The 27,591-nt window shown below is 37.0% G+C and overlaps 1 protein-coding gene and 1 pseudogene across 1 annotated transcript in view; one reads left to right on the top strand and one right to left on the bottom strand.

Annotated features, from left to right (window-relative positions):
* Window positions 1-23,325, top strand: part of Glud1 (glutamate dehydrogenase 1) — a 37,680-nt gene extending 14,355 nt beyond the window's left edge. Inside the window, exons 2-13 of the mRNA XM_076834457.1 lie at window positions 2,300-2,380; window positions 3,215-3,270; window positions 4,331-4,394; window positions 8,671-8,765; window positions 12,621-12,800; window positions 13,753-13,890; window positions 14,069-14,206; window positions 15,461-15,541; window positions 16,192-16,315; window positions 17,273-17,364; window positions 20,745-20,807; window positions 21,950-23,325. Coding sequence (XP_076690572.1) covers window positions 2,300-2,380; window positions 3,215-3,270; window positions 4,331-4,394; window positions 8,671-8,765; window positions 12,621-12,800; window positions 13,753-13,890; window positions 14,069-14,206; window positions 15,461-15,541; window positions 16,192-16,315; window positions 17,273-17,364; window positions 20,745-20,807; window positions 21,950-22,069 — 1,232 coding nt within the window. The 3' untranslated portion in view covers window positions 22,070-23,325. The remainder of the gene's footprint in view (window positions 1-2,299; window positions 2,381-3,214; window positions 3,271-4,330; window positions 4,395-8,670; window positions 8,766-12,620; window positions 12,801-13,752; window positions 13,891-14,068; window positions 14,207-15,460; window positions 15,542-16,191; window positions 16,316-17,272; window positions 17,365-20,744; window positions 20,808-21,949) is intronic.
* A 1,680-nt stretch (window positions 23,326-25,005) lies between these two features.
* Window positions 25,006-27,215, bottom strand: LOC143381056 (cytochrome c oxidase subunit 6B1 pseudogene; annotated as a pseudogene).
* Window positions 27,216-27,591: the final 376 nt, after the last annotated feature.

The following is a 27,591-nucleotide window of genomic DNA, read 5'->3' as shown; positions in this document are numbered from 1 at the left end:
AATGTGTATGACAAATATTTTAGTGACCATGGCATTTCTTTCTTCCTTAAATTTTAAGATACTTAAGTGCCTACTATGTGCCATTTTCTGTGGTAGGCATCAGGAATAAAAGCAGCAAACAAAACACAGTCTGTTTTCCTGGTGTAAACTTCCCGAATGGGAAAGCCAGACATAAATAGATAAGTAGATCTGTTATAATAAATGCTATAAAGAAACAAGATAGGGGCTGGAGTTGTAGCTCAGTGGCAGAGCACTTGCCTGTATCATAGCACCACATTTAAAAAAAAAAAAAAAAAAAAGGCATTGATCCATAAGCAACCAAAAAAATATATTTAAAAAAAAATAAAGAAGAAGAAGGTTCAAAAGGCTAGAGAGTGGATGTGTGGAAGTGCTTTTAAGTAGAATAGTCAAGGAGGACCTCTCAGAATAATTTGAAATGGAGACCTGAATGAAATGAAAGAGCTGTGTATCTGTATGCTAGAAAAATTAACCGGTCATATCACATTCTAAAATTTTAAAAAATGATTTCATTAACTTCATAAGAAATTTGAGAATTCATTATGTACAAAATATACCCATTATGTACAGAATATAATTCTGTTTTTTATTTGGGGTGTTTTGTTTAGTTGTTGTTATTGTTTTAATACTGGAAATTGAACCCAGGGGCATTTTACCCTTGAGCTACATTCCCGGCTCTTTTTATTTTGAGATGGGGGTCTCACTAAATTTAAATTGCTAGGTTCTTGGTAGATTGTTGAGTTTATAATCATCCTGCCTCAGCCTTCTGAGTCACTGAGATTATAGGTGTACACCACCAAGCTGGGCTTATAAGATACAATTCTAAGAAACCACTCTTCTAAATGTAAATTTTTTCTTTTTTTTAAGCTAGGGTCTCACTATATTGCCTACACTGGCCTTAAATTCTTAGGTTCAAGCAATCCTGCCTCAGCCTTCTAATTGTAATTGCAGTTATGTTCCACTGTACCTGACTCACTCGTTTTCTTATTTTTATAATAGACTAAAGTTTATGTGCAACTTCAGAATTTGCTCTTTATGTTCATGTATACTATAAAGATTTCTCTTAAAGCATCAATATTTAAGTTGACATTTTCTGAAACATCAAAAATCTGCTTTTAAAATTGACTAGAATTTTCTCAGGCTGCCCATGAGATATTTTCCATGTTTGTCTGAAGAACTTTTCGTCCCTGGATTATTCTTTTAAAAAGATGTACCTGAGGCCCCTATTACTTACCTGTGACTCTGAGTGAGGATTATACCCAGCACCTAGAGCTAGATAGAAGAGGGAAGGGTAGAAAAGGTGCTGCAGCTTCATCTGGGTGTCTACACACACAGAGCATCAGGGCAGCTAGATATCACCACCCAGGCTATCTTCCTTGGGGTTGAGAACAGTGGAACATGGAGAAAGAGAGGTGATTTAACCCTGCAAAACTTGTAAAGGTGAATGACCCAGATGCCTCATGGCTTCTAGATGCAGGGGCATTAGAACTTGGAATGGCCTCCTCCCCTCCTTGAAGAAATGGTGAAGGGAAATGTTAATATCTAGGAAAAAGAGAAAGCTTTCTCATATCCCAGTGGAGGAGTCTGGCAGTTGGTTAAGGGGAACAGCAGGCATAAGAAATTCTTTGGATCTATCCATTTGAAGCCAAAATTTCTATATAGACATCTGATATTGAATCTGTCAAACCTGGTTATAGTCCATTTTTTCATGTTTGTATGTTTTCAGACAGCAGAATTCTTGAAATTATTGCTAGCAAATTACCCAAACCAAGCAGTACAAGGAAAATAAAAAAGACTTATGAGGTAGTTGCCTTCTGGAAAGTGTAAAAAACATTGCTTTGGAGAGCATTTTTTTGCCTTATGTGATCAGTTATTTTTCCCACTGGCTTATAACTTCCTTAAGAACAGGGACTGTGTTCCCCATCTTTAAATTCCTAAGAACTCTTGCTCTTTTTTGTCTTACTCATACCAGAAAGTGAAAACTGAGCTTCAGCACTATCGCCTCTCTTTGTTATCAGTATATTTAAAACCAAATTCAGGGTTAATTCTATAGCTCTTTCTTAGTTTTTTCTTTTCACTTCTTATGGTGTTCTGACACATAGACACTTCAAACATTCTTGGAAATAGCCTGAGCATAAAATGTAAATAGTGTGATTGTTTTTAATTTATAGCCCTTTTTTGTTTGTTTGTTTTGAAACTTACCAGAAATTTGTTGAAATACATCACCCCCCACTTTTATTTTTATTTTATTTATTTATTTATTTATTTTAAATACCACCAGGTATCCGTTACAGCACTGATGTGAGTGTAGATGAAGTAAAAGCGTTGGCTTCTCTGATGACTTATAAGTGTGCAGTGGTTGGTAAGTGATAACCCCTGTTGCTACCTAATAACTGGGGAAATAGGTCTACATAGAGTGTTAATACATAGAGTGTTAATTTTAAGATATTATAGAAGTATACCTTATCAGAACTTTTTCTTTAAGTTAAACTCCTTAAGGCTTAAGTGGGGGATTTTTTTATAGGAACTAGTTGGACTTTCTCAAAATATAGATCTTTGTTTTAAATACCTGTCCACCATCTATAAATAAAACCAAGTCATAGTAAAAGGAAAGTAAATACAGTGTTCTTTTAACAATAGTAGAGAATACTGATTACATTATAACTTGACTAGCCTTATAATTTCTGTTTAATAAAGTGTTATTTAAAGTATAATCTTTAGAATCATGGTTTTATTTCTACAATGTTCCAAAATTAAAATGGTAAAGCATTATTATACAAGTTGAACATCCCTAATTTAAAAATCTGACATCTGAAATCCTTCAAAATCTGAAATTTTCTAAATATGAACATGGAGCCATCAATAATAAATTCCGTACCTGACCTCATGAGACAGGTCTAGGTCAAAATGCAGACACACTGAAAATACTGTACAAAATTAAGGGGCTAGAGTTGTGGCTCAGTGGTACACTGCTTGCCTAGCACATGTGAGGCACTGGATTTGATCCTCAGCACCACATAAAAGTAAATAAATAAAATAAAGTTTAAAAAAAAAAGAATGCTTTACCTTTAAAAAATATATATTTCTGAAAAAAGTATTCAGGTAAAAAATATCCAACCTCTTTTGGATAGTGCTTTCTGTGTGTTTATTTTTTAAATTTTTATATGAAGTAACAACTCTCAGTCTTTCCTTTCAGATGTGCCATTTGGGGGTGCTAAAGCAGGTGTTAAGATCAATCCCAAGAACTATACAGTAAGTATCAAAGTGATATTTGTAAGCACAATGCATTTACCAAAGAACTTGAAATTTTTAGGCTTCTGTATATCCCTCATTAATGAGATTAATGGTCTTCGATGCTTTTCAGAAAAATAGGAAAATAAGTAAATAATTGCCTCATTGAGCATGTTGCCATATTAAAGATCATCTGTGTAACATCGAAGTCTTTTCATTTTCTTAGTTGATTAAGAAGCAATTAATACTTGATATTGTTAGACACTTACATTCACTTTTAAAAATTACTATTATCAAGTTTTAATGTAGGGATCTCCTTCTGGTGACAATACCTTAAGTAATCCTCCTATCAGTATCAAGTTAATTAAAACTAGTTACAGTGCCCTACATAGTACTAAATTAATGATATCTATACAAACATAATAAATACATATGATTCTGTTCTCTTTGAAGTTCACCATTTAAGCTGGGCATGGTGGCACACACCTGTAAGTTCACCTTATAAATGAAAATATACAAGGACATGGCCTATCGGGTTCATATTAATACAATTATATCATTTTTCAATTAGTCTTAATTAATATTTAGTTATTTTGAAGCTAGGGTTGTGGTTCAGTGGTAGAGCACTTGCCTCACATGCATGGGGCACTGAGTTCGATACTTAGCACCACATAAGTAAATAAAATAAAAGTATTATGTCCATCTATAGCTAAAAAGTTTTTTAAAGAAAGAAATGAGGAATTAATACAAAAGGAAACTGGGATTTGAGGAGCCCTAGTCTATTATCTTTATCTGCATGTATGTGAGTGTGTTTTGTGCACATACTAGGCATTGAATCCAGGGCATTGCGCATACTAAGCACATACTCAAACACTGAGCTTCATCCCTAGCCACTGTAACCTAATTTTCATTCTTTAAAATGGAAATGCCTACTTTATGGATTATACTGACAATTACAGGAGAAGATATATGAGAATTTCTCTCATATACAAAACATGATGTGCATCCCAGCTGATTTTATGTCAAAAATACTTTTTATTACTGTATTTTGTTGGTTGTCTTTTTTTTTTTTTCTTTATAGGATAATGAATTGGAAAAGATCACAAGAAGGTTCACTATGGAGCTCGCAAAAAAAGGTTTTATTGGTATGTATTGCCATGTAAGTTTCTGTATGAAATGGAATTCATAATAACTGACATTTCTTATCTTTACACATGGCTAAATATAGTATATCATAATTCTCTTTCCTTTAGAAACCAGGTTTTATGGTAGATCTCCTGGACATTCTTCTCTATTGAGACATTCAAAATGGCCCTACTTTGAGACACTGAATAATATTGAAATATTTTTAAGTATAAAAAACACAGTTTTTAAAATGGTCATCCTTTTGTTCCTAAAGCAATGAGAAATCTAATTAATGCCTTTTGGAGCTGGGGCTTTTAAACAGGCCTACCTGTCCCCTTTATTTTTTTTTTTTTATTTTTTTTTTATTTTTTTTTTATTGTTGGTTGTTCAAAACATTACATAGTTCTTGATATATCATATTTCACACTTTGATTCAAGTGGGTTATGAACTCCCATTTTTACTCCGTTTACAAATTGCAGAATCACATCAGTTACACTTCCATTGATTTATATATTGCCATACTAGGGTCTGTTGTATTCTGCTGCCTTTCCTATCCGTTACTACCCCCCTCCCCTCCCCTCCCCTCCCCTCTTCTCTCTCTACCCACTCTACTGCAGTTCATATCTCCCCCTTGTATTATTTTTCCCTTTCCCCTCGTTACCTCTTGTATGTAATTTTGTATAACCCTGAGGGTCTCCTTCCATTTCCATGCAATTTCCCTTCTCCCTCCCTTTCCCTCCCACCTCTCCTCCCTGTTTAATGTTAATCTTCTTCTCATGCTCTTCGTCCCTACTCTTAGTTCTTAGTTACTCTCCTTATATCAAAGAAGACATTTGGCATTTGTTTTTTAGGGATTGGCTGGCTTCACTCAGCATAATCTGCTCTAATGCCATCCATTTCCCTCCAAATTCTATGATTTTGTCATTTCTTAATGCAGAGTAATACTCCATTGTGTATAAATGCCACATTCCCCTTTAAAGTAGTAGGAATAGCCAGTCACCATCAGTATCTCTGAGGATACTAATTTTTGTTTGCTTGATGTTTGTTTATCCTACTGTCTATTACATGTGCTTATGTTATTTTGTGTGAAACATTTTTGTTTGTAACGTATAAATATTTATCATTTACTCTTCAATGTTTTAAGCAATTTAAGTCTTCATGTTTCTTTTAGTCTAGAAGGCTTCTAGTTTTTTGGAATAAAATGAACAAAATTGTTAAAAAGAATCTTTGCCCTGTTAACATAAACAAAATAAGACTGACTAAAACGGGGAGAATCCTACTTTTTTTCTGTATTCCTTCCTTTGAGTTTTTTTTCCTGTGTTCCCCTAACCACTGATAAGTTTCTCTGAAATTAAACTATCAATATTTTTTAAATTATCCCATTTTTAGGGAAAAATACATGAAATAAAGAAACTAATATAGAAATAAAATACATAGGTAATGCTAGAACTTTATAAGATTTGGCACAAATTTCATAATTTTAAGGGCAATTGGGATTTTGACATACCTCATACCAGTACTGCTATGAACTTGTACATTATTTATAGGAGAAGCATGCTAACAGAAGTTAGTTACCTCTTTCACACTTACGTGAAGTATAATTAAAATTATGTTCAGCCTGATGATAGCCATCACATTTTTATATCATATTACTTTTTAGCCTAAATCTTAAATGTACTTTAATATAAACTTGTATGGTTTTATATTTTATTCAGTCATATTCATTACCTATATCTAGCGTTTTCAACCTAGTTTTATGGATCTTGACAAGTATCTTATGGGTCTAAAAGTTTACAGGGACACTGAAAGGAAGCAAAGCCCCACAATACTAGTTGTCTGATTTCTTTGCGTTTGTGCAAAAACCTCATGTTATCTGGTTTCTTTGCTTTTGTGCAAAAACCTCATTAATCCATGATATAACTAAACTAACATTTGGATCCAGAAAGGTTTGTAAATAGACAAAAGGAAGTTTTGGTTTTTTTTTTCCTCACTCCTGGGCACACCTCCAAATCTGTTATTTTATGTCTTCCTTTCTGTCGCATTTCGTATTGTGACTCAGACCTGAGTCTGCATCCTGACCCTGTTACATTTTGTGAGTTTAGAATTGTTAGACAAATTCTGCAAAAAAGGCAGCTGGAATTTTGATAGCAATTTTATTTCATCTGTAACTCAATTCATGGAACAATTCTTAACTATATTAAGTCTTCTAATCCATAAGCATGGAATGTTTTTCCATGTTTTCATCTCTAATTTCTTTCAATGACATTATAGATTTCCATGTAGGATTCTTAACTGTTTTTTATTTCTTCTGATGCTATTATAAGAGAGATTGGTCTGTAATTTTCTTGAGATGTCTTTATTCAAACTTATAATCAAGGTTATACCCACCTCATAGAATGAGTTAGGAAATGTTCCCTCCACTTCTGATATTTGCAAAAGCTTGTAAAAGGTCAATATTAATTTTTTGTGAGTTCAGGTAACACCTGTATAAGCTATAAAATTCCCCAGAAGATCCCTGATATTTCCATCTTTCTCATCTCCCTATATATCTCCATATGCCAAAATTAACTCTCTTAGCTTTTACTCTTTGCTCATGTTAGAGCAATTGCTTTGTCAAAAAGACAAGACTTCACCAGGCATGGTGGCACATGCCTATAATCCCAGCAGCTCAGGAGGCTGAGGCAGGAGGATCTCAAGTTCAAAGCTAGCCTCAGCAACTGCAAGGCACCAACAACTCATTGAGACCCTGTCTATAAATAAAACACAAAATAGGACTGGGGATGTGGCTCAATGATTGAGTGCCCCAGACTGAGTTTAATCTCTGGTACCAAAAAAAAAAGACTAGACTTCTGACCTGTTCCCTCAAATATTTGAGAATTTATATGTAATTCAGATGTTACTTGCAATCTGTACATGCGTATATGTTGACTTTTCCATAAAGTAGAAAACTCATAAATCTCGCAGTACTTTGTACTTGTGTTTTGAAGTGGGAGAAACTGTCTCATCTTAGCACGTCTAGACTAAAGTGGTGTATCAGTACACGTTTCTGATTTACAAACTACCTCAGACTTGCCAGTTTGAATTGTTATTCAAGACAACAAAGATTATTATTTAATTCTTAATGTTGCTAAACAAGTATAATACTTGTAAATACGTCTATAAGGATTCAATAGCAATTTGTCGTTTGTACCTTAGAAAAGGAATGTGGTTAAACAATTTTTGTACTAACCTGTAGCTAATATATATCACTCCCAAGAAATGGAACGTGAGTGAAGAGAAGCAGTTAATGTCCTTTGATCCATGAATATGACACTAAAACATGGCATTAATCCTTCAAGTAGGGATGCTATGTGGAGGGAGAGTAGTTTGGGGAAATTAGACTTCATAAGAAAGTAAGTACCTAAGGAAAGGAAGGGGGATAGGACATAGAGTGACAGGGTGGGGATGTGAAAAGCACACCTTGAGTATTTCAAATTGTCTTGTGCCAGTCCTGTATTTATCTTTACTGTTTTGTTTTTTTTAAGAACTTTTTTTTTTTTTTAATGGGGTGCTGAGGGTTGAACCCAGTGCCTCTCACATGCTAGGTAAGCACTCTATAACTGAGCCACAACCCCAACCCCTATTTTTACTGTTTTTAAGAAGAATATTTCTGCCTTTAGAGATAGGAGACAACATCATTGAAGAAGTTTTTCAGTGAGCTCACTGGCCATCAGTGTTAGAGCCTTCAGTGTTACCTGTGAACCAATATCTTGTTATTCTCAAACTTTTAATGTGCTGTGATCTGAGGAAATAAATGTAAAGGCCTAACCAGGTGCAGTGACACATACCTATAATCTCAACAGCTTGGGAGGCTAAGGAAGGAGGATTGCAAGTTTGAGGCCAACCTCAGCAACTTAGCTTAATGCTTGCAAGAAATAAAAAGGGCTGGGAATGTAGCTCTGGTGGAGCACCTCTGGATTCAGTCCCCAGCACTGCAACAACAATATCAAAAATAAGTCAAAACCTAAAACTTTATGTTCACTAAGCATTGAACAGCAGGTAAAAGCAGCATTCTTCCATAAGTAAAAGTACTACAGTCTTAAACACAGTTGCTTCAGCCATATGACTTTTTTCCATCTTTTTCTACCTGATGAAAAGAACTGAACCTAAACCAGTAAGTAGCATGTTGCTATAGTATTTCATACACATCTATTCCCTAACCATAATAATTCTGTTTTATGTCAAGCAAGATGGTGCTGTTATCTTTAGAGAATTATTTTAAAAACTGGTGCACTGCCCTTTCCCTGTGCTCCCAGGTCCTGGTATTGATGTGCCTGCCCCAGACATGAGCACGGGTGAGCGAGAGATGTCCTGGATCGCTGACACCTATGCCAGCACCATAGGGCACTATGTGAGTATTCCCCAGAAGCCCCAAGGCTTCCTGTATTTGCTCTTCACAAGAAGAAACAATTCAGCTAATTATAAGGAGAAATTGAGACTCACTGGGGTTTTCTACTCTCTTTAAATCATAAACTTGATATGCATGTTATTTTGCTTCTTTTTCTCTACTCTTGAACTATAAATGTAGTGAATGTGGATTGAGCTTTTACTTATATGCTGCACGTACTACACAGTGGGCAGGACCCTCTCCAACCAGGTCAGCACATTTTGCTGAGACTAGAAGGTATATAAAGAAGCATTCTGTGTCGAAGAGCTTTCATTTAAAGAGGAGCTAAGACACATAAGCTAAAAGAAGAGCTAAGACACATAATCAGATAAAGTATGGAAATAGTGTAATATAGGGAAAAGAATTATGATTTCTCAAAATAGGCTTTCTGGAAGAGATATCTGGACCAGACTTGAAAGTGTGTTTAATGTGAACATCTGGAGATTTGGGGAAATTGAAATAAGGCATATTTATAAAGGTAGTAGAATATACAAGTAAAGAGGTAAGTGAACTACAACAAAAATACCAAGTCCATTGTTGGTTTTACTTAATATTCAGTGGTAAGACTTTGCTGCAACCCCTTCTTAAGAAAGAATAACTTCCTACATGGTACCAGCACCTGTCATCATAGTCTAGGAGCCATTGATCTAGGCACATAATGGATACCACAGAGAAAGACTCAGTGAGCCTAGACTATATATGTGAAATCAAGGAAGGGGATGAGTTTGAGTTGATATGAAGGAGATACAACTGTGGGGACTGAAAGAAAGAAAGCCACTGAATAGAACGGAAGAGGAAAGGACAATTCCTGTCCCTGAAAGCCCTGGAACCTTGAAAAACAGACATATAAGGATCAGGAAGAAAAGTAGATATTTTTAAAAACATTCTATCCTGCAAGCACAGCTAAATGCAGGTCAGGTGTTTATCACCTTTCAAAGCTTGGAATTAAAGGGGACAGACCAAGCCTTTGGAGGTAAGGTCAGTAAAGGCATCCTTGGAGATGAATCCTTCTTGCCTATGCATCTAGGGAAAGGGGTGGGGCAAGTGCTTGGGGCAGAAGTCTGCATTTGAATGAAGTGAAGAAGAGAAGGGAACTTGAGAGGCTGTGGGCAGCTGTTGTAACCAGAGTTGAGAAAGGGAAGAAGGGGATACAAAAGGCCAATAGAGGAGATTGGGCCAGGTTACTGCCTAATATGAAACCATAAGGACTTTTGGTCTTTGTCCTGAAAACAGGGAAGTGATGAAGATCTAATTATGAACAAGTTTATGGCACAACTGAGGGTACACTGAAGCCTATCTAAATATGCAGAGGAGATGGGAAGTTAAGGACAGGAAACTAATAGAAAGGGCCTAGATCCCACGGGATTGTGAAGAGAGGGAAGGTAGGGCATGACATATGGCCTCCACCTAAGAAAAATGGCACTAGAGAAGACAGCATGAAAAGTGACTAGTGACTAATAAAAGGGTTTATGTTGTTGTCTGTGTTTATTGGTTATAGACATTCATTGGTGCAAGAGACAAACCATGCAAAATAAACCCATAATAATAGATAGAGCAAGAGAATAAAGGCAGCGGAGAGGGTGTCATTCAAGGACCCTAGAAGTAAAACAGGCCTTGGAGAAAAGGAATGTAGAGTTAATGTACTTAGAACAGTCCTCAGCTCTTACTGGGCATAAAAGTAAGAGTAGATATTTTTGGTTTGGACTGCCATTCCCAAAAGGGACACTTTTCCCTATGTCACCTGTTAATGAGCTGTGAGTATGATCTCTTGTTTGTATTGAGCAGGACACTCGACTGAGTAGCACAAACTAATAGGCAGGATACCATTATTCATAGCTCTTTCCATAGAGGTGACAGCAAAAGCAAATTTTATGAGGCATTGCCAGCTAAGCCTTGGACTATACTGGTGAATGTTGTGTTCCAAAACCCAGGCTAGGTTAGGAGGCCATAGTTTTTGTTAACTTGTTTCCAGATGTGAACAGGGAGTCTTCTGTCCGGCCCCATCTGACAGTGCCATGTTGGGGGAGAACATTCCCCATATTCTTTACCCTGGGCTGCAGGACCATTAGGTATGCTGGGGAGCCTGGCAGTTGGCATTAGGCCTGACCTCAGACAGTATTTCCTTCAGTTTCAGCATTTGCATTTTCACTGTTTAGAAGCTGTTTGGCACCAGATTTGCAGTTCTGTTTTCATAATGTTAATTATTCATGAAAGAAAACTGTGGGAAAACTACTAATTCTGTAGTGCTTTATTAGACTGCTTTTTTTTTTTAACTTGCTTTCTTTTTGTTGTTGATAATTATACAAGAAATGCAATTCTAAGTTCTCTCTGTGAAAATATTTAAACAATATGGATAAAAAACAGATTAATTTTTAACTCGGCTATAACACAGTATTGGGGATAGGAATATGAAATGAATTAAGGTATCTCATCTTGTTCACATGGTGGCAAATTGCATTAGCAAGTCATTCTTTGGCCTTTGATTTAAAGTTCTCCCTTCATTTTTTGTTTCTTTCCTGTACATAATCAGAGTGCATCTCATTTCTCCTGTTTCTCTGATCAGTGTATCTGTTCCACAGTGTTGTGGTTGTCATTTCATAGTAGTATATCTGATACCTTGGAAGGGAATCCCTTCCAAACCCCTTTTTTCTAGTTATGCTTGTTTCTCAACAAAAATACATACACATCCTCAATTCAAAGAGGGGAGAAAGCCAAGCATGGTCGCATATACCTATAATCCTAGAGACTCGGGAGACTGAGACAGGAGGATCGAAAGTTTGAGGCCAGCCATAACAATTTAGTGAGACCCTATCTCAAGAAAAAGGGCTGGGGATGTAGCTCAGTGGTAAAGTGCCCCTACTTAGATACCCAGTACCAAAAGAAGAAGAAGAAGGGTAGAAAGTGTGGTGATAAAAATCATTAATCCCCTCTATACTTAAAGAGCTAGCACTGCTACCAAAGGTGCTCTGTAAACCAGGAACTGTGGTACACATCTGTAATCCCAGCAACTCTGGAGGTTTACAAATTCACTGCTAGCTCAGCAGTTAGTTAGACCCCCATCTCAAGAAAGATAAAAAGGAGCTGGACATGGTGGGACACACCTATAATCCCAGCAACAACTTCAAAGGCTGGGAGTTCAAAATTAGCCTCAGCAACTTGTTAAGGCCCTAAGCAATTTAGCAAGATCCTGTCTCAAAATAATAAAAGTAAAAAGTACTGGGTGGGGATGTGACTCAGTGGTAAAACAATTCCCAGTACAAAATAAATAAATAAAAATGATGATGTAGCCTAGTGATAAAACACCCCTAGGATCCCCATTACTACTTAAAAAGGGGTGGGGTATTCTGGGCATGTACCACTGTATCTTGCCTCCATATTCCTATTTTAAAAATTGAGTCTTCCCAACAAGAAAATTACAGTGTCTCTTTCTGTCTCAGACTGTTTTGGTGACATATGCAAGTCTTGTGGTAGATTGTGGTAGACAAGATGCATACTCTGACTTAGGATTTAAAGGAATAATGGCTTTAAGCTAAATAGTCTCATAAATATAGAGACTGATGCTAAATTTCTGAACTGTTTCTCCCAGTGGGAAATATAATTTATTACATTTTCTAGCAACAGAAAGTAAAAGTGAGGTTTTTTCCTATTGGTCACAGTATACCTTAAATACATTGACTCTCAATGCACACATGCTTGACACACACACTTCTAATGAGAATATTTTTAGTTAGATGAGAATGTGCTTTGACTTATATTCATTATATTGATTCATCATAAAAATTAGGATACATTGTTTTATTATTTTGTCTCCTTTTGCAGGATATTAATGCACATGCCTGTGTTACTGGTAAACCCATCAGTCAAGGAGGCATCCATGGACGCATTTCTGCTACTGGCCGTGGTGTTTTCCATGGAATTGAAAACTTCATCAATGAAGCTTCTTACATGAGCATTTTAGGAATGACACCAGGATTTGGAGATAAAACATTTGTGGTTCAGGTTTTTTAAAAAAATTAATTTTCTTTATAACTGATGAACAATATGTGATGAGGGTTTGGCTTTGTTTTGTTTTTGGACACAATATCTTTATCTTCTTGCGTGGTGCTGAGGATCAAACCCAGTACCTCACACATGATAAGCAAGTGCCACAGCCCCAGCCCTACAATACATTTTTAATGTTTGTAGATTTACAACTTTAAATTTTTATTATTTTGAATCTGTTGGGTTTTAGAGTGTTGCTTTCAGAAGAATAATGCATCCTCTTTTGAATGTTGATTCATGTGACTAGAACTGATTTAATATCTCTCAGATATATATAAGACAATAATCAACTTCTTTTGGACCTTATTTGAACCTGAAATTGTATCCAAAAAAGGAAAATGTCTCATGATTTTCTAAATATGAGTATGCAGAAAAGTTTGCACATTGCCCCAAACTTGTATGATATGGTAACATGTATTTTATCTAGGGAAATCTAAATTATGTTGAACATTACTTTAGAGTTTATATTCCTCTACACTAATGACATACATTAATATGACCATAGGACCTTGGGTCATTCAGGTCTGACCACACTGGTGTGGTTGGCATTGTTACCATTTCTTTATAAGCCAAGAATCTTGCACCTAACTAAACCTCTTCAGGACTCACTCTCACCGACAATAAAGGGTTGGGTTCCACCATAAGATGGTATTGACCCAGATTCTTAAACATAGAGATTTATTGTTTAAGAGAAGTCATTTAGTATGTTGGTTTTTCTGGCAAAAGGATTTTGAAACTTTACCTATATGTGGGTTAGGATAATTAAGAATATAGATACAGGGGCTGGGGTTATGGCTGAGTGGTAGAGTGCTCACCTAGCACAGAGAGAATATAAATATACATGGATTAAGACTCCTACTATCTGTACCAAGACTTTAATTTTGGGATTGTGTGTGATTGTTCTCCATAGGGATTTGGTAACGTGGGCCTGCACTCTATGAGGTATTTACATCGTTTTGGTGCTAAATGTGTTGGTGTTGGTGAATCTGATGGGAGTATATGGAATCCAGATGGTATTGACCCAAAGGAACTGGAAGATTTCAAACTGGTAATCTGAACAGTTTTACTACTTAGAACCCTGTAAAGTTAAAATAAATATTATTTAAATATATTGCTTTTTTTTTAAATGTAGTTCAAAGTCCTTAAATGTTCATGTTTGTGAGGCACTCAATATAAACATTTAAACTATGATGCAGCTATTCACTCTGATTTTCAATCAATTACAGCAACATGGATCAATTCTGGGCTTCCCCAAAGCAAAGGTCTATGAAGGAAGCATCTTGGAGGCTGACTGTGACATACTGATCCCTGCTGCCAGTGAGAAGCAGTTGACCAAATCCAATGCACCCAGAGTGAAAGCCAAGGTAAAAGCATTATAGAAATCAGAATCAGCTTTATAAATGTGAGATGATATTAACGAGATTATAAAAAATTTTGTCAGATTATTATTGGGTTCCCCCACTCTTTAACTTTATTGCATATAATTTAAGTCTCATAAATTTCACATTTAAAGGATATAATTTAATATCTTTTTAGCATATTTACAGAATTATGTAACCATCACCCAAGTGTAGTTTTTAAAAACTACGGAAATAGAAAAGATGAAATGAAAGATACCTTCCTCATGCTCTACAAAGATGCACTTTGTAGAGCAAAATAACCTGTATTATTCATTTATTTATTTTTGCAGTATTAGGGATTGAACCCAGGGCCTCATGCCATTCTAAGCAAGCACTATATTACTAAGCTATTTCACCACCCGTTTTTTTTTTTTGTTTGTTTTTTTTTTTAATATTTTTTAGTTGTAGATGGACACAATATCTTTTTATTTATTTTTATTTTGAAACAGAGTCTCACTTGGTTGCCAATGCTGGCCTCAAACTTGTGATTCTCCTGCCCTAGCCTCTTGAGTAACTGGGATTACAGTCATGTACCTCCAGCACATACCAGTTGATTATTTATTTATTTATTTATTTATTTATTTTTAATATTTATTGTTTAGTTATCGGCAGACACAATATCTTTGTGGTTTTTTTTTAAGATAGAGAGAGAGAGGGAGAATTTTAATATTTATTATTTTTTTTAGTTTTCGGCCGACACAACATCTTTGTTTGTATGTGGTGCTGAGGATCAAAACTGGGCCGCATGCGTGCCAGGCGAGCGCGCTACCGCTTGAGCCACATTCCCAGCCCCAACATCGTTGTTTTTTGTATGTGGTGCTGAGGATCGAACCCGGGCTGCACGCATGCCAGGCAAGTGTGCTACCACTTGAGCCACATCCCCAGCCTACCAGTTGATAATTTAACTAAAGTTATAATCTTCTGTGCTCAATGGCTCATCCTGAAATCCCAGTACTCAGGAGGCTGAGGCAGGAGGATTGTGAGTTCAGAGCCAGCCTCAGCAACTTAACAAGGCACTTAGCAACTCAGTGAGACCCTGTCTCTAAATAAAATACAAAAAAAAAAAAAAAACAGGCTGAAGGTGTATGGTCCAATAGTTAAACTTCCCTGGGTTCAGTTGCAGGTACCAAAAAAATTATAATCTTCCATTCAGTTCTCTTATCTGTATGTGCATATCTATGATCCCTAGCCATATATGTGTTCCTGACTCTCTTGCAGATCATTGCTGAAGGTGCCAATGGACCAACCACTCCAGAAGCTGATAAGATTTTCCTGGAGAGGAACATCATGGTTATTCCAGTAAGTCATCTGTGTTCATCCAGATTTATGCATACTAGGAATTACAATTGCTTTTTGCTAAGAATTAGGGAAAAAGAGAAGACTTACTCGTCTCCTCAGCTGGTGAATTTTTTGTCTTTATGTTGCTTTTAAGAAAATGGAGGCAGCGACATAACTAGTTTTATATTGTATATGATATATCATTTCAATTTAAACCCTTAAGATCTTCTATATAATTCCTAACTTAATACATTTCAAGTGTTCCTTCCTGCTTTATTTAGAAAGCTCTTATGAGGAACATATGCTCAGGTCTTGGGTATATCTTGAAGAGCCCTCTTTGCTGAAAATATTTAACTAAAATAGGCTGCTTTTAGGTAGTAGGAATACTAATCTCCTGGTAAACTGCCTGTTGGTCTAGTCTCACCAAAATTGACCAAATATTCACTAATGACCCAAAAAAGATTTTTCTAAATGAAAAAAATCCTAGTTGAATTGTGAAGGGGAGTTTGTTAAATTATGAAATTGCTGATACTATCGAAAATATAATTGGGAAGTTTAAACCTTAGGTCCACCTTGGTATTAAAATTGAGTTCTTATGTTCATTTTAAGCTTTTGCTAAAGTCATCATCTTTTAATTTCTTTGGTGTCTTCCTGTCACATTTTATGTATAGGATCTCTACTTAAATGCTGGTGGAGTGACAGTATCTTACTTTGAGTGGCTGAAGAATCTGAATCATGTCAGCTATGGCCGATTAACCTTCAAATATGAAAGGGATTCTAACTACCACTTGCTCAGTGAGTCCCTATAATATCATTCTCCAAAAAAATAACCCTTTTGACCAGCCAAAAGGCTGGAGAAAGAATACATACACTCAGGAGGTCTTTTCCCTTTGGTAATCTTAGAGACTTCCATCTCAGAGTAGAAAACTCTTATTTATTTCTCTCTTAAGGATTAGACCAAAATACCAATTTCTTTGGGCATTCAATGAATTGACTATTAAATGTATTTATATTTAATTTTTTTAATATTTAGTTTTTAATTTTTAGGTGGACACAATATCATTATTTTATTTTTATGTGGTGCTGAGACTCGAACCCAGTGTCTCACGCATGCTAGGCGAGCATGCTACCACTTGAGCCACATCCCCAGCCCTCAAATTTTTATTCTATGATTTTATATTTCCAGAACATAATCCACAAGTTAACGATGTTATAAAAAGTAGTATCTTAAATTATATGAGCTCCATTGTTTGATACTCATCCATTTCTGTCTCTGGTTGCTCTTAGTAAAAGCCTATCTAGTGTGGAGAATTTTTTTTGAGTGTTCTGATGAGAGTAAGCTACACAGTTAAGAATAGAATTTCTCATCAGACTGAAATGAGACCAAGACCTCCAACTGAGCAGCCACTCTGAGAATCTGGGTGAAGTGTTCTTCCATTTCCTTTTCTTTTTAGCTCAGCATTTTCTTTTTAATAGAGCCAATGAAAAACCCTGGTAATGGGTGTTATGGAAACAGAGCAGTGACCTAAATTCACATTTACATAGGAATTTGGCAAAGATTTCTATTCCTTTTTGACTGAGTTTTTAGAGATTAATTCTTTTATATCTCTTTAGCATTGAAGATTTCTAAAACTGTTTTGAAGAACTATAGATATAGTTTGGGGCTATTTATGGAGGTTTTGAGGTTTTTGTTGTTGTTTGTTTTTCTGCCCTACTAGCAATATTTTATTTTGATCTCTTGCTTTTTTATAGTGTCTGTTCAAGAGAGCTTAGAAAGAAAATTTGGAAAGCATGGTGGAACAATTCCTATTGTACCCACCGCAGAGTTCCAAGACAGGATATCGGTGAGTGTGGTAGCACCAAAGTAGCACATATGTTCCCCATCCTGACCTCCATACAGCAGGTTGACTGGAGTTGACAGGTGGTGGTCAACATGATAGTAATTGTACGCTTTTTGTGTGTTTTGTATCTTCTTTCATTCTATTATAAAAATGAAGAATCTAATATCAACCTTAAATAATTAATTGCTCTTCTGCTTTTGTTACTTTTTGCAATATAAGTGACTTTACAGTGATTCAACATAATCATGAATGATTGCTATCTATTTTAATTTTTCTAAGCTTCAAAGAAACAATTTTAAAATAAACATTAGACTGGGCTATATGAAAATTTGAAGTAGCTAAGTGGACACAAGAGATAAAACAGATTAGAAAAGGTATTTCGTATTAACCAGATGTTGACTTAATAGTGTAACATACTGCAAAGAGAATTTCTTTACCACTACATGAGAGCAAACATACAACAAAGTCCTGTACGTACACTTAAATAAAAGTTTAACCCTCACTATTAACAAAAACAGCATAAACTGCCTATTGGTCCAGTCTGGGAACTTGGTAAGAAGAGACTCTCACCAAAATTGACCAAATACTCATTATTGACCCAAAAAAGATTATCCCTGCATGTACACCTAAATAAAAGTTTGACCTCACTATTAACAAAAACAGCGTATCTTTTTTGTTTGTTACTCTTTCTGTCAGAGTGACTTGCAGCACATTGAAGGGCTCACTTCTCCCCTTACTTGGCATGTGTCTGATACATGCCTGGCACATGGTGATCACTCACATTGTGCCTCAGGAGGGGCACAGAAAGAGAACAATTATCTGGTTGTGAGTGGCCTTTTTAACACAATTTGTGGGGGTTTTGGGGGGGGGGGGCAGGTACTGTGGCTTGAGCCTAAAGCTACTTAACCATACCTCCAGCTCTTTTAATTTTTTGTTTTGAGACAAGGTCTCTAAATTTCTAAGGCCGGCCTTGAACTTGTGGCCCTCCTGCCTCAGCTCCCAAATCGCTGGGATTATAGGCATGCAGCACCACCACACCTGGCTTTCTACTTTTTAAATGGTTTTAGTGCTGCTAAGTTTAACTTTGTTATTTCTCACTCTTCGCTGAGTTTGTTATTTCAGGAAGTCTTATAATAAGTACATTTGAAAACCCGGTTTTCCCCAACTCTGTCCATTGTATTCCCCCTCCCCAGCCCTTTAGCCCTTCCAGGCTTAGAATAGCTATTAACCCTGCCATCTTTTCACTGTCCCTCATCCACACTCCCTAATTTTCTCTTCTATCTAATGAAAGGCCCACAATCCATCATTACAGTAGTACTCCTTGGTCTTGTTTTGCTTTATCATATTCATTTCTTGTGAACAATTAAACAACCCCTGATAAAATCCCAGCTCTCCTTTTTCCATGCTTATGCCTATGTAGCTGGAGGCTCTGTTGATTAACCAGTCTCATTACTTTTCCCTATTGCATTCATTCTCTTCCTCCCCTGAATCGTGTATCATTTTCTCCTCTTCTTACCTACATTACAGCTCTTGAGCTGGTATCTAATCAAAGAAAGTTGAAGCAGTCAGAGAACTTACACACCTAGTCAACATTTGGTGTCTACCCTTTCCTGTGCCATTTTCCCTAAGGTGGTAGATTAACTCTGTATGCTTCCATTTACACCCAGCTCTTATACAGAATATTGCATGGCTTGTCCCATAGCCTCTCAGATATACTACACTTAACAAGTCTTGTCCTCTCTCCTGCATCATCAGTTTTCCCTCTCCTGTCATTCTCTCAGTATACCAAGTACTGCTTGAAAAAGGTACATCTTAATCCTACTTCTTCAGTTATTGCCAATTTTATTTCCCATACACAAAGCCTCCTTAAAAGAGTTATATATACTCCATCTTCAGTTCTTCTGTACTTGAACCTACTATACCAAAACTGTTCTTTTCAAGAGAACCAGTGACATAGCAATGCCCAGTCCAGTGGTCACTTTTCAGTCCTCATCTTGACTTATCAGCCATCCTTCTCACTGTTAAGGCTGCTGCCTGAGACTGTTTTCTTTCTACCTCACTAACCATTCCTTTTCATTGCTTTTTGCTGGTACTCTTCCTCTCTCCACCCTTTTAATACTAGATGCCCTCAGCCTCTGAACCACTTCTAAACTTAAATTTAAAACACTGGGCACCTGTTTGGCCTCATGATTTCAAGTCCACACATGCATTTCACCACCACCCCCACTAAGATAGAGACTCCATGAGAACAGAGAACTTTGATTGTTTTGTTCTCTACTGTGTCCATTTGTTTTTGATAGTGTGGATTGAACCCACCAGTGTTTAAACACAGAGTCACTTCCCCAGCTTTTTTTATATTTTGAGTCAGAATCTCACTAAGTGTCTTAGGGCTTTACTAAGTTTCTGTGACTGGCTTTAAACTTGCAGTTCTGCCTCAGCCTCCTGAGTTGCTGGGATTACAGGTGTGTACCACTGTGCCCAGCCATAAGATTCCTTATTAATACATATGTTTTAGAAATATACTTTCTTAAATGAATACAGTATGTATTGGATGGTGTCCAGCAAAGATTACTTTTTTTAATTAATGCACTTTTGTTTTCTTTCTGACAGGTCATGAATGTATATTCTATGACTATGTATGGTACATGAGGAAGAATAGTGATAGATAACTGACAAAGGACAGAGATAAGCTGACTTGATAATGGGAAGCCCTGGGTCATTCCCAGTCTTAAAATAGCTATTGATAACCTTGCCCAACCTTTGGTCCTGGGTTTCCTCCCAAGTAAAATTAAAGAGCTGCTAAGATCATTCAGCCTTAAAGTTGGTGGTATTACTGAATACACAAGCAGGGTTCTACTCCAGAGCTGCTGTTGGCTCTAACCAGGTTTTCTTCTGGTTAAAATGCAACTGCATCAGTATCAAGATACTTTATCTTTTACTAGGTGTGGTGGCACATACCTATAATCACAGCAGTTTTGGAGAGTAAGGCAAGAGGATCACAAGTTCCAGGCCAGCCTTGGCAACTTATTGCAAGATCCTGTCAAAATTAAAAGTTGGGGATGTAGCTCAATGGTAAAGCACCCCTGAGTTCAATCCTCAGCACCACTCCAAAAAACAATACTGTACCTTGGGTTACAGATGTTACTTAGTGATAGACCCCTTTCCCAATGTGTCAGGCATTGGGTTTCATCCCCAGTACCACAAACCAAAGGAAAAACAAAAACATACTGTTCCTTGATAGTGTACAGAAATTACATGTATCTTTGCTAAAAAACAAAACAATTCTGTCTGTACATTAACTTAAGAATCCTTTGTACTTTTCTGGAGTCACAAAATACTTCTTCATGTGATTTTGTTAAATTTGTGTTCTTTTTTTCCTACAGGGTGCATCAGAGAAAGACATTGTGCATTCTGGCTTAGCCTACACCATGGAGCGTTCAGCCAGGGTACGTGAATTGATGCTATCTGACTTTCTGTTAGTGACAGGAATCATACATAGCTCAACCATATCATCTCAGTGGCCAAATTATATATGTAGTGATAGAAAATAGGAGTCTGTCCTCATTTGTGTGCAGCAAAAAAACATGCCTTTTTTTTTTCCTCAAACAATGAGTAGTGTTGTCAATCTTCAGTGTTTACCAAACCCTGAAAATAATAATACTGAGAGATAGGAGGGAGTGATTGGCAGTAATTAGCTAAATGTTGAGTAGTGGGGCCAAACTGGAATACAGCTCAGGTTTCACTATATTTCAGCTGTAGGAAGCTAACTTTCTATAAAATTTGGTTTAAGAGTTTTTTTGACTACTTGATCCTTGTTTCAAGCAAGGCCTTAAACACAGTTTGAATCCGTTTTCCTAATTTCTTCTTAAGCTCAGATTCTATTCACTTGAATTGCCAAGTTGAAACAGCATAAAAAAACATACTGATGAAGCTAGGTGTGGTGGCTGAGGCAGGAGAATTGAGAGTTCAAAGCCAGACTCAGCAAAAGCGAGATGCTAAGCAACTCAGTGAGACCCTGTCTCTAAATAAAATATAAAGTAGGGCTGGGGATGTGGGCTCAGTGGCCAAATGTCCCTGAGTTCAATCCCTGGTACCACACCACCCCCCTCCCATCCTCCCCCTCCCAAAAAAAAAAAAAAATACTGATAAAGAAGGTGGTGCTCTTAGAATTGTTTTTGTTGAGATATAGCTAAAATGCTATAAATAATTCATCTGTTTAAAGTATATAGTTCAGCAGGATATTCACATAGTTGTGTTGCAATTACTACTATGAAATTCTAGAACATTTTCATCACCTCATTTAGGTTTTTTGAAACAATTAAAAAGTATATGATATACACAACTTAACAGTGCCTTATGGGCAGAGAGGCATTGCATCTGCAGTTCTGAGAATGGCTTTTTATTACTGCCAAGACAGTAATCATTGATAATAATTCCAGAGAATTAGTCCTTCCTGCCTAGAGGTTGTTGTATTGATGGCATAGTTTGTCTTTGGCTGCCCAGATCCCACTGTGTCACATGTCTTTTGTGTTCATGGCCCATCTGCTTGACTCAGGTGGTTTTCACTGCCTTTTCTCCTTCATTTCAGCAAATTATGCGTACAGCCATGAAATATAACCTGGGCTTGGACCTGAGAACAGCTGCCTATGTCAATGCCATTGAGAAAGTCTTCAAAGTATACAATGAAGCTGGCGTGACCTTCACATAAATGGATCATGGTTAACTTCCTCACCACCCTCTGTAACTTCTGCTGACCTATCACAAGTTTACATGTAACTGCAGAAATCTTTCTCTCATGACTCATTAAACAATGGACACTGTTCTAAAAAAGTCAATTTGATTCAGCCCCTTAAGAAAGAAATTAAGTTTAGGGGATCGTGTACAATCTGATGAGTGTGAAAGTAGAAATTACCTATTCCAGAAAGCCACTTAGGCAATTTGCTTTTAAATAAAAAGTATCTTCCACCTGACTATGCTGCCTTGCTCCAGGGCTCTTCCCAACACTGTCAGGGTTGTTGCCAAGGAAAGCAGTCAAGAACAGTTACTCGGTTTTGCTCTGGCAGGTCTGGGACATGCTGTAACTTTGATACATGTGAGAATTAGATATATGGTTTTTGAAAGGTGGCATGGTCCTCAAATGAGTTATTGGTATTTTACATCTGCGTAATAACTCAATTTTATAAGTTGCAAAAAAAATAAAAGCTGTCTCGTATGCATTTTATTCTCATAGAATAAAATAAGTACATGCTACTGTAATAAAATTGCCTTGAATCACTTAATAAGCCTAACCTTGACTCAAGCAGTGAATGCCTATAAACACAGTAAATGAAAAAAGCTAGTATTTTTATAACATAAAGTAATATCATTTATAGCTTATCAGTCATATATTGTCCAGCAGAAATAAAAAGCCTAATGGAGATCTGTCTTCATACCTGGAAACATTGGAGGCTATTTTTGTTAAAACTATCAGAATTTGCTAACTGCCATTATGACACATAGTCCAAAGAATGTAGTAATCTCCTTATCATGTTAATTAATTGTTCTTCCCTTTTGAAGATTATTGTGTTGACTAAACCATAATTCAAGTAGAGTGTCCCAAGAAAAACCACTGGGCTCCCTGTTTGGAGTCCAGCTGGCTCTGAGCACTGCTGATGGCCCTGACTCAACCTGTGTGTCCTCCCCTTCTGGAGGCTTTGCATTCTGCACCCAGCTTCATTAACAGCATTAACAGCAGGCTGAAAACAATATAGGTTCTAGTGTTTAGAACCTATGTTTCCAGGGCCTTTTGGCCTTTTGAGCAGTGTCCCAATGAAGTTCTAGATATTTATGTAAGAATGAGCTCTTTTTTTTCTTCTTCTTTTTTATTTTAACGATAATGCCCTTTAACAGATTTCTAACTACTTTGTAACTGCATGACTTAACCTGGTGATAAAAGCAGTTATTAAAAGTCTACATTTTCCAAAATTTGCTTCTTTTCTGTGTTTTTTATATTTAATGATCTCTCTCTTAGTAGGATAAAACTACATCTGGATTTCAAAAATTTTGTAACAGGGCTGGGGATGTGGCTCAAGCGGTAGCGCGATCGCCTGGCATGCTTGCGGCCTGGGTTCGATCCTCAGCACCACATACAAACAAAGATGTTGTGTCCACCGATAACTAAAAAATAAATTTAAAAAAAAAATTTGTAACAGCTGCCTATGTATCATTTCCTTTTGTTGTGTCCTGAGCTGCCCAAATTTTATTCCTGAATTCTTTTGCATTTTAATTTTATTAAGTAATACCAATAGCTGTTCTCGGGGAGGAGATTTAATGATTAAAACTGATAACTAAAGTGATTTTTAGTGCCTTTTTAAATGAGGGGAGGTTTTGTTTGGAATAATCTAGCCACAGAATGTAAGTGCTATTTAAAACAGAACTAACTGCAATCAGCAGAACTGGATTCTAGATCAGATTGCACCAATTACTTAGCTGCCAGATTTGGGACCTAAGTTTCATTCATTCTCTTTATCTGTCTTTCATGGCTCTGCCTCATTGCTTCTGATTATGAAATCATCAGATGGACAAGCCCAGTGGCACGTAGATACAGTGAGCCTTTCTGCAGCACCTAAGTGTAGTACTGAAGTATGTCAGGATGGAGAGAAGGATGTGAAAACAAATTCTAGAATGTTTGGAATGATGTTGGGTAGGTCAGTACATTCAGATCATGTGAAAGTAAGATAAGTCTTAGTCATGGCGTGACTAAACCTCAGAAAAACCAATAGTGATGACTTCAGTTTGTTTGGTTTTTTGCAGTTATAGAGATTGAGCCCAAGGCGGCCTGTAAGCCAAGCAAGTGCTCTACCACTGAGCTACAAACAGCCCCTGACCCCTGATGGTATTACAGGGGTTTTTGATTTCACAAAGTTGTTTAGGGCCTCACTAAATTGCTGAGCTGGCCTTGAACTTGCAATCCTGCTACCTCAGCCTCTCCAGTCTCTGGGATTATAGGTGTGCACCACCATACCTGGCTCTGATATTGGAATTTTTTTAAAGATTAAAATGTTGAGAGGTACTAATTGTTGATATTAAACTGTATTCTCAGAAATGGAGTCTATAAAGATGACCCAGCACTAGTTGATTCCTCAAGTTTTGAGTTAAAATCTGGTCAGTTATTCTTTAACTGAAATAACTCCCTAACTGAAATTTCCTTATTTATTCATAATTATTTATTGAGTAAAGAACTCCTGATTCAAAAGAAATTTATGACTCTATGCTACCATTACTAAATAAGCGAATTAATGCAGAAAATAGGAAATTATCCCATAGAGGGGTGTGCCAATTAAACATGCAAGGAATAATAGAAAATTTCCACTGATACTAAAAAATGTTCAGTGGGGAGACAGCTAGTCTCATAGTATCTCCCCGCAATTTTTACAAAAGAAAAAAAAATCTCATAATTGAAGAGACTTGTCTATCACAAGATAATAATTATGACCATTTTCATTCCCTTGACAACTTTTTCTTTTACTGTACACTTTTTTTTTTAACTTTACCCAGTGAGTTTTTATCATTTAATGATCTAGGGTCCCAATGTAGGAACTACCATGTACCCAAGTCCTCCTTTACCATCCTGGGAGAAGGACAGGAGAGCCATGTAGAACCAGTTTAAATCTTCCCAGGAAATATGCCTTCTGCCACGTGTTCATCCTTAGTTGAGATGCAGGATATCGAGCAGAGGGGCAGGATATCGAGCAGAGGGGCAGGATATCGAGCAGAGGGACTTAACACACATTCGTACCAGTACCACAGACATCACTCCCATTTGCAGTCATTGCCTTCTCACAGAGATGGAAGTTAAGATAATCTGACAGCAGTTTCTGATCTGATTCCTGCTATCAAAAGAGGCAGTCTTACAGTTCTTGATTTTTGTCTTTTTTTTTTTTTTTTTTGGTTCTAGAAATTGAACCCAGGGACGCTCAACCACTGAGCTACATGCCCAGCCCTTTATGTGTGTGTGTATTTAGAGTCAGGATCTTGCTGAGTTGCTTAGGACCTTGCTAAGTTTCTGAGGCTGGCTTTGATCCTTCTGCCTCAGCCTCCACAGTCTGGCAGCGTTACAGGAATGCAACACCATTCCTGGCTTGATTTTTTTCTTGGTGTCTCTTGCTATGATGCTGACTCCTAAAGTCGCTCTTTGAGCAGCATGTGGCTCAGTGTCTAAGCCTTTGAGTTATTTTCTCAGTGGTTGCCCTTAGGATTATAACATCTTGATTTACAACTTAATAATTAATAACAACCTATCTTAGGGATGGTGGCACACACCTATAATTCCAGCTAACTAGAATGCTAAGGCGGGAAAATTGCAAGTTTGAGGCCAGTCTGGGCATCTTAGCAAAACCCTATCTCAAAAAAATACAAAGGGCTGCTCAGTGGCAGAATGTTGCCTAGCATCATTAAGCCCTGGGTTCAATCCCCAGTTCCATAAAAAAATAATAATAACTTAAAGGCATACAAAAATTTTACTCATATAGCTCTGTTCCCTTTGCTCCCTTTCTGCTGTTATTGTCATATAAATTATATCTGTATATCATATGCCAATCAATAAAGATCTAAATTATTGCTTTTTACAGTTATCTTTTAAATTACAGGAGAAAAAGGTACATTTGAGCCAGGCATTATAGCACATGTCTATAATTCCAGCAGCTTGAGAGACTGAAGAAGGAGGAGCTCAAGTTTTAAGATCAACCTCAGCAACTTAGCAAGGCTCTAAGCAGCTTGAGAGACCCTGTCTCAAAAGATAAAAAGGACTGGGGATATGGCTCGGTGGTTAAACACCTCTGGCTTAAATTCCCAATATCCTCCCCCCCAAAAAAAATAAATACTCAGAAGTACATTTTTACTGTCATATATTTACCTGTTCAATTACATCTCATGTTCCCCCTTTTTCACTGTAGATTTGAGTTATTAACTACCATCCTTACATTTCAGCCTGAAAGGCTATTAATTATTTCCCATAGAGAAGGTCAGTTCTCAGGAATTCTTTTTATTTTTGTTTATCTAGAGCATGTTAACTTTTTTTAATTTTTTTTTTAAAGAGAGAGGGAGAGAAAGAATTTTAATATTTATTTTTTAGTTATCGGCGGACACAACATCTTTGTATGTGGTGCTGAGGATCGAACCCGGGCCGCACGCATGCCAGGCGAGCGCGCTACCGCTTGAGCCACATCCCCAGCCCTTAACTTTTTTTTTAAATAATTTCTTTTTAGTTATAGGTGGACACAATACATTTATTTTATTTTATGTGCTGCTGAGGATCAAACCCAGTGCTTCATACATACTAGACCAGCACTCTACCTCTGAGCCACAACCCCAGCCCAAACTTTTTTTTTTTTGGCAGGCTGGGGGTGGGGGGAGCATGCTGGGGATTGAACCCAGGGATTTGTGCATGTGAGGCAAGCACTCTACCTACTGAGCTATATCCCCATCCCTTAATTTTTTTTTTTTCTATTGAGTTTTCACAGGTTCAGAAGTGAGCCTTGGAGAAATATACAGTCCACCACAATAAAACAACATTAACAAAGCTTCATGGACAGATGAAGTAAGCATTTTAGAGCTCTACTGAGCTGAATCTGAACTTGAGAGTGTGCTATATTTAGGATGATGAATGTCCCCAAAGGCCTGTATGGTGAAGGCTTGGTCCCCAGCCTGTGGCACTCTTGGGACATGGTGGGACATTTAGGCAATGGGGCCCAGTGGAAGGAAGGTAGGTCACTGGGGAGCACTGGCCCCCAGCCCTTTGCTCTTTCTCTCCAGGCTGTATTGCAATGACAGTGTCCCCCACTGCCTTCACTCACCATGATGTCCTGCCTCACCATAGGCCCAAAGGCACTGGGGCAAGTTACCATGAACTGAAATCATGAGTTAGAGCAACATTTTCCTCCTTATGTAATAAGTTCATTATCTCAGGTGTTTTGAGTATGGTGACAGAAAACTAGCTCAGAGTCCCACCTTGCTGTATTATCATGAGAACAATAAATACTGATTAATTCTAAAATTTTTCTGATACAGAACATGATATCAAACCATGATAACAAATAGGATGATGAAGGCCTCTGGAAGGTAATATACTAAAACTTTACCCACAGGTAGCTACAGACAGTGTTTATATGACTTCCACCTTTGAACATCAGGTGTTTATAAGACAGATGGTCAAAGAGTTCAATCGATAATTTCCAAAGTAGGAGCAAGGAG

The sequence above is a fragment of the Callospermophilus lateralis genome, chromosome 15 (genome assembly GCF_048772815.1).
Source record: "Callospermophilus lateralis isolate mCalLat2 chromosome 15, mCalLat2.hap1, whole genome shotgun sequence".
Taxonomy (NCBI): Eukaryota; Metazoa; Chordata; class Mammalia; order Rodentia; family Sciuridae; genus Callospermophilus; species Callospermophilus lateralis.
This window is presented reverse-complemented; position numbering and strand designations above follow the sequence as displayed.